The sequence below is a fragment of the Pyrus communis genome, chromosome 2 (assembly GCF_963583255.1).
Source record: "Pyrus communis chromosome 2, drPyrComm1.1, whole genome shotgun sequence".
Lineage (NCBI taxonomy): Eukaryota > Viridiplantae > Streptophyta > Magnoliopsida > Rosales > Rosaceae > Pyrus > Pyrus communis.
Window position 1 is genome coordinate 30,255,468 of NC_084804.1, and position 16,048 is coordinate 30,271,515.

General features: G+C 36.2%; 1 protein-coding gene across 5 annotated transcripts; it reads right to left on the bottom strand.

Annotated features, from left to right (window-relative positions):
• Nucleotides 1-9,564: 9,564 nt before the first annotated feature.
• On the bottom strand, nt 9,565-14,909 carry LOC137725699 (glucose-1-phosphate adenylyltransferase large subunit 1-like). 5 transcript variants are annotated; one of them, XM_068464472.1, is made up of 16 exons: nt 14,861-14,903; nt 14,726-14,784; nt 14,226-14,446; nt 13,922-14,047; nt 13,583-13,753; nt 13,178-13,270; nt 12,951-13,034; nt 12,820-12,875; nt 12,220-12,313; nt 11,576-11,761; nt 11,210-11,290; nt 10,828-10,914; nt 10,637-10,741; nt 10,322-10,428; nt 10,165-10,225; nt 9,565-10,002 (listed from the first exon to the last, which is right to left on the bottom strand). In XM_068464472.1, the coding sequence occupies exons 3-16, from the start codon at nt 14,430-14,432 to the stop codon at nt 9,901-9,903; spliced, it is 1,560 nt and encodes a 519-aa protein (XP_068320573.1). In that variant the 5' UTR covers nt 14,433-14,446; nt 14,726-14,784; nt 14,861-14,903; the 3' UTR covers nt 9,565-9,900. The 5 variants fall into 5 exon arrangements, with proteins under 5 accessions (XP_068320573.1, XP_068320572.1, XP_068320574.1 ...); XM_068464471.1 differs by having other exon boundaries at nt 14,726-14,909; XM_068464473.1 differs by having other exon boundaries at nt 13,922-14,041; nt 14,558-14,909.
• Nucleotides 14,910-16,048: the final 1,139 nt, after the last annotated feature.

The window sequence follows — 16,048 nt, forward strand, 5'->3', positions numbered from 1 at the left end:
GGGCTGGTGATCCCAACGATAGGCGGTCTACTACAGGTTTTGTTGTCTTTTTAGGCTCCAATCCCATTTCTTGGAGCTCTAAGAAACAACATACTGTTAGCCGGTCATCGACAGAGGCTGAATACAGGGCTATGGCCACTACCACTGCCGAAGTTGTTTGGCTTCAACAACTTTTGAAGGATCTTCATCTTGACATTTCCTCTCCTCCCAGTTTACATTGTGACAATGTCTCTGCTATGGCTTTGGCTACAAATCCGGTTTTGCATTCTAAAGCCAAACACATCGAGGTGGATTGTCATTTTGTGCGGGAAAGGGTTCAACAAGGTGTTATATCTCTGCAATTTGTTGCTTCCCAAGCTCAATTTGCCGATATTTTCACCAAAGGCTTATGTTCCCCATTGTTTACCACTCATTGTTCCAATCTTATGCTTGGTTTACCTAAGTCATAAGATTGAGGGGGAATGTTAGAGTATATTAGTGGTCAAGATTATGACATGTGTCACTGGATTATATGAGTTGAGATAGATAGGTTGACATGTATTTATAATGAAAAATATCTCTTGTAATAAACATAACTGAAGGAATAAAGTTCAGTTACAGCTCTCTCTCTCTTTCTGAGCTTTCTCCCTTTCTCTCTCTAGTCTTTCCTGATCTTTCAGATTCCATAGCTATTGTTAACAGTTTTTGCATTTCTCGAAATTAAATTTTTTGTGAGATTCACTAACTATAGGAATGGTCAATTGGGAATGTGATTTGGGTGTTAAAAATTGCGAAATAAAAGAAACCAAAGAACCATGCTTGCAAAATCAATGAAACCGATATATGGATCCGAAAAGCTTCCTGAGGTAGTGTCTGCAATTGGTGTACCACACACGTTCTTCTACGTTCTTCTCGTACAACAAATGAATTGCGTCTCTTACACAGTTACACTATCCCCAGTTTTCAATTCCAAAACTTTGCACACATGTAACACAGAACATCTTAAAAAGTGAGGTCAAGCTAAAAAAATCTTAAAATGATAGAAGGCAGACACGAGTTAGCTCATTTTGCCAAAACAATCTTTCATTGCCCATTGCAGTCGAGTTTCATAAAAAAAAAAAACAATTATTATGATCCATATTACTACTTTAAGCTACACAGTAGAATTTGAACGTAAGACGTAGTGGGTGGATTAAAAGAGGAATGCTCTGTGCACCCAACGCAATACTTCTAGTATAAAAAGTAAATTAGTAAGGAAAAATGTCATTTTGAAATTGGGTTTTTAAAGAGGACCAAAACAAAAGCATCAAAAAATAAATAAAACGAAAAAGGAATGGAACATTATATAATTGGTGCTTAATTACCAGGTGAGTTTTTTATGCCAGGGAAAGAACTGATGGGGATGTGACCAAGAAAGAGTTGTAGGGCAGAGCCTGAATCAATTTCTTGGTTGTTTACTTGCGTTCTGGGGTTGGAGACGAAGCTTTCTTTCTTCTGCGCCACTCCACCTTCTGATTTTTCCATAACATCCTTTATTTGCTGCATCTCTTAATTCTTTATCTGTTTTAAGATTTCAACTGTAAGTTTGTTTGCTTGATCTGTTCAGTTCCTGATCCTCCTACACCAAATGCCTCTCAGTTTCATGCGTTGGACAGACGTCTTAGTTTCTATCGTTGAACACCATGTCATGTCTTGCCATCTCTAGACTGTAACTAAAGACTCGGGCCCACTGATGCAATTTACTTTTTTGATTAAAGCAAACATTAGTACATTACAAGAGCCATTAGCAGTATGGGAAAAGTTTTAAGTTTGATTCATATAAGGCAAAATTAGCATTCGGTCCCTAGTTATTATTGTTTATTGACTGATACCTTATTAGTTTTTAGATTTTAATCGAAGTCTCTAACATGTGAATTCATGTGACTTACAAGTGAATTCATTACGATGATCACCCGGGCCATGGATACAATTTATATGGACGGTTTATTCATTCCCATGAATGTATGTCCGAGTCTAATAATATAGAGTAATATTATATTTTTTTATATCACATTTGTATTACTTTTCTAATAAAAGGTAGACTCGTGAACATATGTAGATTTCATCTCTATGTTTTTTTTTTTTTTTTTTTTGTCAAACGATAGATTTTGTTAGATTAACCGCTACGGGGGTTTGAACCCACGTCGTCATACAAGAGCTCAACACATTTCCATCACTGTAATAAAGGGCAACTTGCCCTATGTTACACCTAAACCATCTTTATTAGATAATCGATATAAATGTGGTATGAAAAATCTGATAAAAATAGCATTTTTTTTAGTACAACGATATATTTTACACTAAGGGGAGGGAAGAGTTTGGCTAAGCCACACAATCGGCAACCTAATTTGGTTTCGAAAAAAATTTCCTCTAACAAAAAAAAAAAGTAAGAAAAAATTTTACATATGAGAGTGCACTTGAATCAACACCACACAGCAATGGCGTAGCCAAAAAATTTTCCAAGGAAGGTTAACTTTAAATAACTATAAAATTAAAAGATAATAAGAAAAACTCATATAAAATTAACAATCCCTGTCACATCCCCGCCCGGGCCCCCACCACATTCCGGGCTTGACTCCACCGTAGTACGATATTGTCCGCTTTGGGCCCTGACCATGCCCTCACGGTTTTGTTCTTGGGAACTCACACAAGAACTTTCCAGTGGGTCACCCATCATGGGAGTGCTCTCGCGCGCTACTCGCTTATTCGGAGTTCCCATGGAACCCGAAGCCAGTGAGCTCCTAAAAGGCCTCATGCTAGGTAGTGATGGGAATACACATATAAGGATCACTCCCCTAGGCAATGTGGGATCTTACAATCCACCCCCCATAGGGGCCCGACATCCTCGTCGGCACACCACGGCCAGGGTTAGGCTATGATACCAAATTGTCACATCCCGGCTCGGGCCCCCACCACATCCCAGGCTCGACTACACTGTAGCACGATATTGTCCGCTTTTGGCCCTGACCATGCCCTCACGGTTTTGTTCTTATGAACTCACATGAGAACTTCCCAGTGGGTCACCCATCATGGGAGTGCTCTCGCACGTTACTCGCTTAACTTCGGAGTTCCATGGAAACCGAAGCCAATGAGCTCCCAAAAGGCCTCATGCTAGGTAGGGATGGGAATATACATATAATGATCACTCCCCTAGGCGATGTGGGATCTTACAATATAAAAAAACTGACACACCTCGATCGAAATTAAGGTGTGTTGGCCGTCACGTGAGAGTGATGTAACCATGTGCATAGTGCGGAAGCAGAATGATAAAGAGAAATACGAATAAATAAAAACCAAACTACTAACAGTACTAGCTAAGAAAAGGTGCTAGTGCGAGAGTAAGTGTGAAATACACAACCAAAGCATAAATAGCCTAAGTGCAGTCGAGCAGGACAAATACTAAATATACAACACCCAAAGGTGACCCTACGTTTGTGAAATCTGTCAGAACCACCACTCGAATCCTCATATGCCACCAACGATAACTCCTACCTAGAACCTGGAGGGGCGCAAAACAGAAAGTGTGAGTGGGCAAAAACAAAACTTTTCAAAATCATTTCATTTCTCAAAAGTTCTAACCCCTCACCGTAAAACCTGTATAATTTCCCAGAAAATATAATATATATCAATATATACCACTATCATGCTCAGAATAGCAAAATTCACCAATATGCCATGTCAAATATCTCAACATAAAAATATATGTAAGTCAGGTGATATAAATCAACGCAAATGATACGTCAGCCGGAGTCGCCTAACGTGACCTGTACGACTGAATCTAGAGCTCATGCATGTAGTCGGAGTCACCTAACATGACCTGTACAGCTCAAATCCACATCTCAACAAATATACCTACACACGAGTCGAAACCACCTAAAGTGGTATGTACGACAGGACTGGCTGTAAATAAATACGCTCAAGTGCTACAATCACGTGAAGACTGTGCGAATAATCGCGGGTCACCTACGAGTCGGAACCACCTATAGTGGTCTGTACAACAGGACTGTGCACCTAACTTGGATCCAAGATGAGCGTATAGTGCGGGAAGTGAACATCACGTGAAAGACTGTGCCCTAACTCTGGGCAGGAGCACTAACACCGGGGTGCAGGTTTATGAGCTCTCAACACATCTCAAATAATCATCAATCTCACAACCATAATCTATAAACATACCTGGCATTTACCTATGCATCCGCAACACCAATCATAAATATATGCAACTACTAATGTATGATTAAAATAGGCAGATATTTTGCATGGCATTTCAAGATGTATAATCATCCAAATTCATTTTCTGGAAAAAATACCAAGTATATAGGTATATACGGAAAACCAAAAGCCCACTCACCGGTATGTGGAAGGGTTGTAGCCCCTAAGCCTCGATTGACTGCGCTCGTCCTGAAGATAGGTCTCACCTATATGCGAAACAACTATATAAACGTCAATTTAATGCACATAAACAAAACTAGGTAATAACTTCTCATACATTACTCAAATGGGGTGTTTGAATATACCAACGTGATCTACTTAACCTCACGAACATCCCCATATTTTTAAAATAATTTTTTTGGACCTCTCACCCGCCGCCACGCGCCGGCCAAGGAATGGCCAGACGCACCTGCCACACGCGGCCAAACCCTAACTAAGCCTAACGGCCGTTAGGAATATTCTGTTAAAACCTTAGCAAAAGTTAATGGTCGTTACCTGACGCCGTTAGAATATTCCGTCAACTTTAACGAAATATTTGTCTCGTTCTCCGATGAGCCTCCCCAGTCGTCGCCATCCGCCGCCGTCAGCGCCACCGTCTGTAACTCGAATTTTCGCCAGTTTTTGGAAAAACTTCAAAACTTCATATCTTCATTAATTCTTAACCAAAATCCATGAAATTAGAACCAAATTAAAGCTTACAACAAGTAGAACAAAACCTTACCACTTTGGGGACCTACAACCAATGGAAAGTCGCCTGAAAAACCTTAAATATTCCGGCCAAACCTGCAACTCACTAAACCTGGGCTTCCTGACGTCCAAAACACTTCATTTTTCTTCTCCGAGCTTCAGGAAGACGTTCTAAAGCTCCCTAGAAGCTTAAAAACTTCATGATCACGAGTGCATGAACAGTGCTCAAAATCAGGGTTCTTGGTTTCAAAGGTTTCCGAGGTTTCCACATCTAACCACCACCACCATTCGACTCCTAAGCTTGCAAAGAGTCCAAAAATACCATTCATGACCTTGATCTGCAATGTTTGAAAGGATTTTGAGGGTTGTCCATATAGGTTGTATGGAAATGGAAGAAAAATCTGAGAGGGAGGAAAGAGAGAGGGTCAACGGGGAAAGGGATTGGTGTGTGTGAGTGTGTGTGTGGTCCAACTGAGTCACCAACCAAAAACAAATCACCCACAACACCAACTAACGTCCAAGGGCAAAATTGTCATTTCACGCCATCGATAAGAAATTCGGGACGCGCTGTCACAATCCCTATTCTTAATAGGTATTCATAAAACATTCTACTAAAATTGCAACTAAGAGTTAAGAATTACCTAATTGATTTGTTGATTTAGAAAAGAATTCCAAAGATAAACAAGTGAAGGCTTGCTATCTGGAGTTGGAGATGCTAGATTCTTTGAATAGGAGAAGTGTAAAAGTTTTTTGTTGATGGAGGAGAAGTTTAAAGTTTAATACTAATTGATTGATTACCGTTTTAGTTTGTGTAATTCCCATAATTTTCTATATATTACAGATGTATTAAATAATGAAGGAACACAAAAAGGTAATAAACAATCATTAATAAATTATAACATAATATATACTATTTTAATGAGCAATATTAAAGCCTTAGAAAGGTCAAATGACCATCCTAATAACAAGGTGGCTCAGCCCCTACCACACGATGATGAACCTATTTCATGTAAAGTCTTATTCAAGTCAAGGCCCATCCAAAATCAAAATTTTGACCTTCAAAAACTTAAAAGAAGAATGTGAATAAATAAACAATAAAAACTTTAAAATTTTAGAGGTGTGAATAAAAAGTTAATGTTAGAAAGACCATTTCTTTAAATTATATTTTATAAACCTTATGACATGGTTGTTCATAAATCTTAAGTGTTGAATAGCATGTTTACTTTATATTGATGACACATCACATAATTTACAAATTTGGTCCGCATACTCTGAATCCCGAATTTCAAACCGAAAATTTTCGAGACAAGAATTTGAAGACAATCCTGAATAGATATTTTGGTATTCACAATTTTTCCAAAATGTTTTTAGTATTTCGCGATGGATCAAGATTGAATTTTGGGATTTGGGCTTTTTGCGTTTTGGGTTGAAATTTTAGATTTTTGGACTGTGTGCTAAAATTTGGGCTTTTGATCTGAATTTTTGTTGCCCAATTTCTATCAATTGAAATTTAGTCTTTTTACCTCATACCAATTTGAAATTTCATACCAAGTTAAATTGACGTTCCAAAGTTCCAAACTACTTAATTTCATACTTCTATTTCTAATATAGCCTACTATGAACATGCATGCAACCAAAATAAATAAATAAATATATATAGATTCGGTTAGGTTCTATTTTGGATTCCCGAACCATTGAATATGTAATCCCGATTTCCTTACCAAAAGGTTTGGGATCGGCTCGGTATAGAGTCTCGAAAAATTTGGAATCATCAGTTTGGGAATGTTTCGATATGGGATATGAATTTTTTTGGTTTGTTTTGGAATTTTCAGGAAAATTTTCCAGCCCTAGTTATACTCAATAAAAAATAAAAAAAAAGATAATGCCTATATAATTTTCTTCAAACCCAAAGTACATGTATGTTTAAAAATTGTTGACATTCGAGTGTGTCAGTTTTTATTCAAAAGTTATATATAAAATGTACACATTTTTAAATAGGAAAGTGTAGCACTCCAAAAATCTCATTCTACACTCCTCACAAGTGTATTTTTCTTTCTACTAACAATTCCCTTTAAATATATCAATTTGTTATATATAAAATGCATCACTTTTTTAAGATAAAATGCATCCCTTTACATATAAAATTCACTCAATTTTTTTCTAATCCATTTTTTAAACTTATATGGATACATTCTATTTCGTTGATAACTTGAGAATGTATCAATGTCAAGTATAATCGAAGAAATTTAATAATGTTATTAAGCCAAATATCTCTTCTTCTTTTTTTTTTTTTTTTTTTTTGTGGTTTTGAAAAATGTACCCATGTTTTGGTACAATAATTTTTTTTTATTAATATATACATACAATATATTGGAGAGTATAATTTATCTTTAATATTTTTAATCCTACAAAGTATGGGTATTATTTAAAATCTCGTTAATATAAACAACTACAAATTCAAACTTCAATTTTTAATTTAAAAAATATAATAATCTACGTAGAAATACATTATTACATTAATGTCAGGGACTTCGATAAAAAATTAAAAACCAACAAGGTTTCAGTCAAAGAACATTGATAGCTAGGGATTGCATCCAAAGTCTCTCGACGTAAGGGTTATTAGGTCTCAAGTTCAACTAGCACAAAAAATGAAAACGCAATTAAGTACATTATTTCCCCTCATAGATTAAAGGTTGTTTGTAATATATGGTAGGACAAAAAAAAATAGCTTTGAGCCACTTAGTAGTACAGTTTAAGGGTATTCCTCTTCACTTGTAAGTGAGAAGTCTTAGGTTCGATTCTTGTCAAATGAGAATTTGAACCACATTATTGCTAGCTCATTATGAGGCTCAGTCTACCCCTCCCCCTTATAGTTTGTTAAAAAAAAACTAAAATAAAAAATAAATAAAAAAAGCACCTCTGCAAATGAGGAATGTGTTTGGTGACAAATATTTGGGGGTCTCCTATTGACATGAGTAATTGCTATATGGTTTATGATGGTGCTTAAAGTTTCTCGTTGCAGACGACAAATATATGAACTGAGGAAGGAGTTGGTGCCTGTCCTGGGTGACCTGGTGGTTTTGTGAACGTCGCATTACCCACTAGGTCAAGGGTTCGATAGGCATATACAGAAAGCAGAAGCATGCAGCATGCAGAGATCATAACAATATTATGAGGTATTCTAAAATACCTCTGTTTTAATTTTTTTTTTTTTTTTTTTTTTTTTTTCTTTTAAGCTCTCTTCTCCTCCATTCATGTATACCTTAAATATACAGCAATCTAGTATTGATATATTGTGCGGTTGATATAAACTATCTAAACCAATACATTTGTACAGAATGAATCTCACATTGATGGAGTTTGGTTATTTCCAATTAATTTTTGTAAAGATAACCATTGCATGTTTTTGTTAATATCTGTACATATATATATATATGTATATATGTATGTATGTATATATGTATGTATATATGTGTGTGTGTGTGTGTTGAATCATTTCTATACAAAGAAGTGATGGAGTGGGGGTAAGTATGTTAGTATACAGTTTCTTGAGAGCAAAGAGAATCTACATCAAAGATCATGTTCATACACACACCAGAAAAGAATGACATTGCTAAAAGAAAACATCGTCACTTACTGGAAACTGCAAATAACCCTTTTGACAACAGCTTCTCTACCTAAAATCTTTGTGGTTCCATGCCTTCTCCACTGCCAACTTCCTCATCAACTCCTTATGCCCATGCAAGATCCTTTTTTCTATTAGTGTAAGATTTATTCTCAACAACATTGATATACGGTAGAATATCGTTGTATTAGAAAAGGGAAAAAAATAGTTGAACTTGAGAAAGGAAACTTTCGGTCTCAAGTTCAAATGGCCAAATAAATTAATAAATAAAATTAGGTCTAATTTCCCCCATATAATATAAATTTAGGAAATAGAATAATGAAAGAATGGAAGAACTTAGAAATAGGAAAAGTAAGGAAAGGAAATCAACTAACCTCTCCAATTGATTTGATTCATGATATTTAGGTATTTGATTATAGTTTTTTGAAGGAAAGTTAATACTTTTTTGATTCCTTACATGTTAGTAAACACATGAAAGTTTAGAAGTTGACAGATTCCTAATTTGATTCCTTACATGAATGATATTTAGGTATTTCTATCTAGACTCAAGATCACGGGTAGCAGATATTGACACAAAATTCATAGGCTACACTTCCTCGTCTCTGGGTGCCTAGGTATCCACCGTAAGCCTTTCCTCGTTTGAACCTCGCCCTAGCTAAATATATTAAATGAGGATGTAGTTGTTGCCAGTACTCTGTGGCCTGGTGGTGTTGTGAACCTCACATTCCACCAGGTCCTGGTTTCGACAGGCATACCGAGAAAAGCAGACTGTAGTACTAATAGTGGCAAGCAAATTGAAACAGAAATGAGGTATTCTAAAATACCTCCGTTTTATAAACCTCTATTTTTTCCCTCTGGTTCTTGTTGGCTCTCTTCTCCATTGAAATAGCTGCCGGGTCGCTTCTCTTCGAACCAACGTCATTGGAAACAAACGTCCACCCACACCACGACACGTGCAGACGGATACTTTCTTCAACAGAAATAAAATGCCTCTTCTTTTTCTAAGATACAACGATATTTCAAACTCACTGCAATTATTCATACGCATAAATGAAATATTAATACAGAAGTTCATAGGTTCTTATGGATATATCAGCTCCACGAAAGATAAAAGCAGCCGGCGATCAGCTCTCATAGCTTATTTTTGTACATCTCGCGACTCTTAAGCTTATAAAATCCATTTTCACGAGTTCTGAAGGATTTTCCTAGTTTAAACACAGTAACAAAGGCGGTACTTGTCTATTGTAAAAAGTCCTGCAGAAGATGTTTGCTCATGCCAAATGTGCACACGACCGCAAGAGACTTTTCTCGTTACCCTTTTTCTCAACTGTCCTCCGAAAGTAGTTGAGATGTTAATACCATTATATAATCATGCCGTCTTCTATTGTTGCCTTCTCCAGAATAATTGTGATCCCCTCGCGAATGTAAAATCCGTCTTCTGGTCTGTCAGCTTCTCGAACCCCCTACACGACCAGAGAATTTAGATGGACCGCAAGATTAAATGTAGAAGTATTATATTTTTCTTCAATGAAAATTTTTTCCCATGTAAAATTTTCTTGAAGAGGTAGAAGGAAAAGATAAACGTAGCCCAGAAATAAGACTAGATCATGGGAAGCTATGCTTACATCTTTGTTCACGATCATAACGTCCTTCCCTATCTTTGCATTCTTATCGATTATACAATTCCTTCAAGGAAGAATCATAAAGACATGATTAGAGAACTCGGAATAATATATTTCATCTAAATTCAATAACCGTTTCTCGAATAATGAGTCTAGTTACCTAATCTTTGTATTGCTTCCAATACCAATTGGGACCTCCCCGTCTGCAAGCAGAGATGCGATTTCAGATTCTGTTTGGTAATTGTCGGCACCCATCATTATGGCATCCTGCAAACAGAGATAACAACTTAGTAAACTAAGTCAACTGGGAAAAGGTAAGCAAATAATAAAAGGGAATTACTATTGGCACTCCAAACTTTGTATAATTTGAAAGAAAAATACACTTGTGAGGAGTGTACAATGAGATTTTTGGAGTGCTAATAACAATTCCCTAATAAAATGGTCAAATTTTCTGTTCCAAACTATGATAACTAACCTTGAGTTCGACACCATAATTCAATCGTGAACGTTCACCCACAATTGAATGTTGGACACTACATTCTTGCAAGAAACATCCATGTGAGATTATTGCATCCACAATCTGCAAAGAAACAACAACAACAACTAATGCATGAGAAGAGACACCTCATTTTAGTTGCCAATACGAGCCTAAGTCTGTTAGCATACCCGGCACTTGTCAATCTTTGTTGGTGGTAAGAATCGAGGAGAGGTAAAGATTGGTGTCTTTGGGTCATAAAACTCAAACTTCGGAATCTGCAAAATAGATAACGCAATTTTCCCAGGTGTTAATCACACATCAGGGATAGAAAATGCTTTTGCTCTTGGCTTCACAGAATTAAGATTAAGATCTTACTTAAGAACTCCACTGTTATAGGGATTCATATCTTCTCCATGTTCACATGTTATGATGTGCAATTACAGGGTGCCCGGGAAAACAATGTGGAAAGGCATGTATGCAGTTACTACACAAGCTTAATGAAATCGAGGAATGGGAACCAAAGAGAGAAGGAATAAAAAATGTTGCCCCTGAGGAAACAATGAAATCTACCTCTTCAGTGAGGGCCAAGTTAGCATCATAGAAAGACTTTATAGTTCCAATGTCCTCCCAGTAGTCTCTGAACATATATGCCTGTAAAAGAAAAGGGCACTTACAGTCACATTTTCTTTGAAACTCAATATCTGAGTATAAACAGATCAATAGGCATGCAGTATATACAGATCAATAGGCTTGCAGAAAATACGAAAATCTTGAATAGTTCATGCAAAAGGCACAAATTTTATGATCTTTAAGTTGAGGCTTCACTCTTTTGTTTTCTTAAATCCTAAAATGGGGGTAGTCATGCCTTGACTGAGATGGAGAATCTCATTTGCAGTCTCACAGATGACAACACATCAACTGCAATTTTTATCTTACCTGGACCTTGCGCTCTCTCACTGCTGCAGGAATGATTTCAGATCCAAAGTCATTGGATGTTGGATATCTCCACCTCAGAAGATTTAGCAAAATTTCTGTCTTAAATACATACACTCCCATTGATGCAACATAGGGGGCTTTCAATGCATCTTGTGGTGACAATCCCAGAAGCGTGGTATCTGCTTGCTGCAGAATATCAACCAAGAAGAGTAAAAACTTATGTCTAATATAAATTTTCACAAAAATTAAATCGTTTACATTGAAGTACAAAGTAAATATTCAAACACCGGGAGAACCAAAGAATAATTCGGAAATATAAGTATCATCTCATCAGTTCATGATGTTATTCTCATAGCTATATTTAAAGTTTACTTCCAAATCAACTTACTTAATGAAATCATTCGAAGACCATTCTGATGCCCTCAATTTGACTTACAAAAAGGATGAAACGGAACAAAGTAGTAACTAGGCGTTATCAGCATAAGAGATTGGATGTTAGTAGTAACTAATCTTATTTTCCTTCCTCCTACTAATTCTATAATGAGCACACGAAAACAGGATGCAAAAGTGATTTTCAAAGAGGGTGGAAAGCAATTCAAAGAAAAAATATTCTGATAGCAGAAAAACAGCTGGTTCTTGCTCACCATTGCTTTTAGATCAGCTCCCCTTGGTTTTTCAGCAAACTGGATTACCTTACCTCTGCTATCGATCTTCACCAACCCATAATCAGATGCGCGGCTGGAAAAAATGCATTCAACATTAGTCAGAACTTAAGAGAGAGATTAAGAAATTAGAAAAATGAGGATTTAGTCAGAACTCAAGATAATTTCTTAGCTTAAGAAAATAGAGTGTGTACACGGAAACTACTAAAATATTGAAGTTCGGATAGTCTTCAATTTGTAATTGTTATAGTATATACAATAAAGTTGGCCTACACCAGCTTAAACTTGTAAACAGTTACAAACCAGGAAAATGTTTTACATGATACAAAGCCAAGATCCTGAGATCAAATCCCAACCCTGTAACCACCCAATTTATGAACTCTACATATGGGATCTCTAGAGGCGGAAAAAGTCCCACACGTGAGAGACGTGTTAGAATATCAAACAACAGTCGACTCACATCCTAATAGCTTAAGCTTTTGGGAATGAGCTAAACCAACAAACTTTATCAACAACCCACAAAAAAACCATGAATAATAATTTTTGCAGTCCTATTAAGACAAAAAGGAGAAAAGAACAGACCTGCCACCCACCGCTGCACAAGAAATTGTAATATCGGAATTTCTATCAACGTGACTCTGCATATCAGAGAAAATGTGTAAGCAAAATTCAACAACAATAACAAGTCCTTTTTCAAAGGAAAATGATTATACCTGCACAAAGTCCATATAATCCATTCGGTAAAGATGATCGCCAGACAAAATCACTATATTCTCAACATCCCTGTTCTTGGCATCCTACAAGAACCAATGAAATGCATTGTACCCGATATCAAGTTATGTGCAAATCAAGATAACAACGGACAGATGCATTACAGCTGCCTATTTCACCCCTCCTCTAATTTTAGAACAATACCATAGATGGAAACTTCTTTACCCACCTCAAATACCCATGTAAATTGCCTCACAGCATCTGCCGTTCCTTGGAACCAATTCATTCCTGCTTCCCCCTGCGTTTGAGTGGCTGCAAGCACCTGCTCTTGAAGTCACCAAAGAATCAAGGAACTTGAAAAAGAAATATTGAGAAGTGCACATTCGACTGAATGTACTTTTGTTACAACTCAATCGAGTGAGACACGAAATCCATTATTCTTTTCTTTTTATATAATGAGAATCACTTCATTTAACCAGAAAACAATACGAAGCTTCCCTAATGGACTAATTTGTCAATTTGAAAGTTGATTTTTGCAATCTGTTTACATATAGTATAATAATCATCAGCCTACAACGAAATTTATTCTTGAATTATCTAGTTTCAACCACAAACGCCTTGAAGGATTCATTACCTCTACAAATCTATCTCCAAAGTTGATACCATTTCCAAAATAGGTGCGAGCAATGTGACGATTGAGAGAAGCAGAATTAAACTGCGTCAGTACAAATATCTTGTTTATATTGCTGTTGATACAATTGCTCATTGGAATGTCTATAAGCCGGTAGCATCCTCCAACTGGGACCTGCAATCATACCAAATCAAAGCATGGTAAAACATCAAACAAAATAAATTCACAAGCTTGAACAAATTATGACTGTGCTCGGTCAGTCACTAGTTTGAAGGATCATAAACAAATTTGTCTCATAAATCAGAAAGATTCCAATATACACAAATACATATTTGATCTTACCGCGGGTGTCGCTGATCTTTTGGTAAGAGGAAAGAGCTGGGTCCCTGCGCCGCCTCCTAATATAATTGAAGCTACATTTTTCGGGTCTACTCTCCGTCTAAACATTGGCATTTGCAGAGTCTGAGACTAAACCCCGGGTTAGGACAACATTTTACATAATTCATCAAACAAATAAAGTAAACAAGGTAACAAACTTTACAGTTAACATAGGCAAATGGCAGTGATCATACAAATTACACAGCTTAATAATCATTTAAAAAATTATCAAATGGGCAATCGACTGTAATCAAAAGGATTAACTTACGACAGCCTCGGTGTCATTCGATGTAAGAACAGCAAGAACAGCTCCAGGTTTCACCTTCCTCTTGTCAGTTCTCAACTGACTGGCCCAAAGCCTGTGATTAAAACTCCCTCTGACACTCTCCCCAAAAAACCCAGGATCACCATTGCAGAAACCACTTGCGTTTCTCAAATGGGTATTGGGTTTCAAAGCCACACAGCAAGAATCCATTCCCGTTACCAACTCTGATAGAATTCTAACCGATCAGAAATCGTGGCACTCAAAAGGCACTTAAACCAAAATCCCAGTAAAGAGACGTGATCTAATTACCAAAGTAAAGTAAATATCTTTGTCACAGCTATAAATAGAATATTAATATAAAACCATAGAAAACAAAACAGAGTTTCTGAATGAAAAAAGGTGAATCTAAAGGAAGTTGGAAATGGATCTTGAGCAAAGTGAAGGTACTCAGATCAAAAGTACTCCTGAAAAGTAGAATCTCAAGGAGCCAGGAGTGCAACTACCAAATATTTTCAGTCAAGAGTGTGAGAGTGAAGATAGGTGGTATTGTGAGCTGTATAATCTGCAAAAATTTAGGGAGAACTTTATAAGTGATCGGTTGAGTTGAGACAAGCGAAAGTCAGAGTGGAGTGAAATACGTGAATGATTTTGAAAGAAAGTGAATAGCTTTATTGGCTGGCCTCACGAGAAAACTTGCAAAACCAGTTTTTATAGTTAGGATTTGGATCCTATGCATCCTCTTTTACATAGTACAATTTAAAATTATTTTAAATTTTTTATTTAAAATTAAAGATAAATAATTTTTATCGAAAACTGATCGCATGATGTACGATCAACAGATAAAATATGAAGATGCTATCTATATAGTTTCACCATGAATTGAGTTTCATGGTTTGAGAACCAATTTTCAAAAAAGAGTTGAAGGACGAAAGTGAGCAAATTTAAACAGTGGAAAGGGTAAATATGAAATCAACCCCAACTCATGTTTAAAGTCGTATGTATGTATTTGATAAGAAAATGATAACAGAGATCAAACAAAAATGTTAATCAAGTGACATTTGTTTTATCGTTTTATCATTAGGCATTTTCAACTGATGTGATTAAACTCTCCCAATTGACGGTTCATATTTGCGGCCACTTGATGTGCTAATCAAACTGATTAGTGAGTGGAATAATTCGTCACAAATAATGCTTGTCCTATTGTACCATATCATTAGAAAAAACCCTTTCCAACCTTCACGATTAGTGCTGCTGGCATATTGCTGGAAAACGTCATTTTCCTATAGTAAACAAAATGTATATTGCTGGCCACTTAGTACTACGGTTTAATTATATTTTTGTTCAATTATAAGTAAGAAGTCTTAAGTTTGATTCTCGCCAAGCGCAAATTTGAACCATATTGTTGCTAGTCGATTATGAAGTTAAGCTCATTATCTCTCCATTAGTGTAGATATGCAATCATCTTATAAGTGCACTTAAAATGCTATCGTTTTCCTTTTTAATAATTAAATTTCCTTTTTCTTTGTTTCTTATGCGAAATCTTAAATCAAGGAGTTTGTTTATCTCATCTTACTTGAGATTCGGTGTACTTATTCAACAATATGATGGAATTTCATCATGTTTCCATTCATTCAATATAGGATAAACTGTCAATTTAGTTCCTGAATTATCACCTAGGTGAAAATTAGGTCATTACACTATTTTTTTTCAGAAAAATCAGCCCTTGAATTGTAAAAATCTACCAATTACATCCCTTATATTATATTCAAAGCTACAATATTCAATTTTTCGTCAATTTAAGTCACGTTACTTGCATGTGATACAGA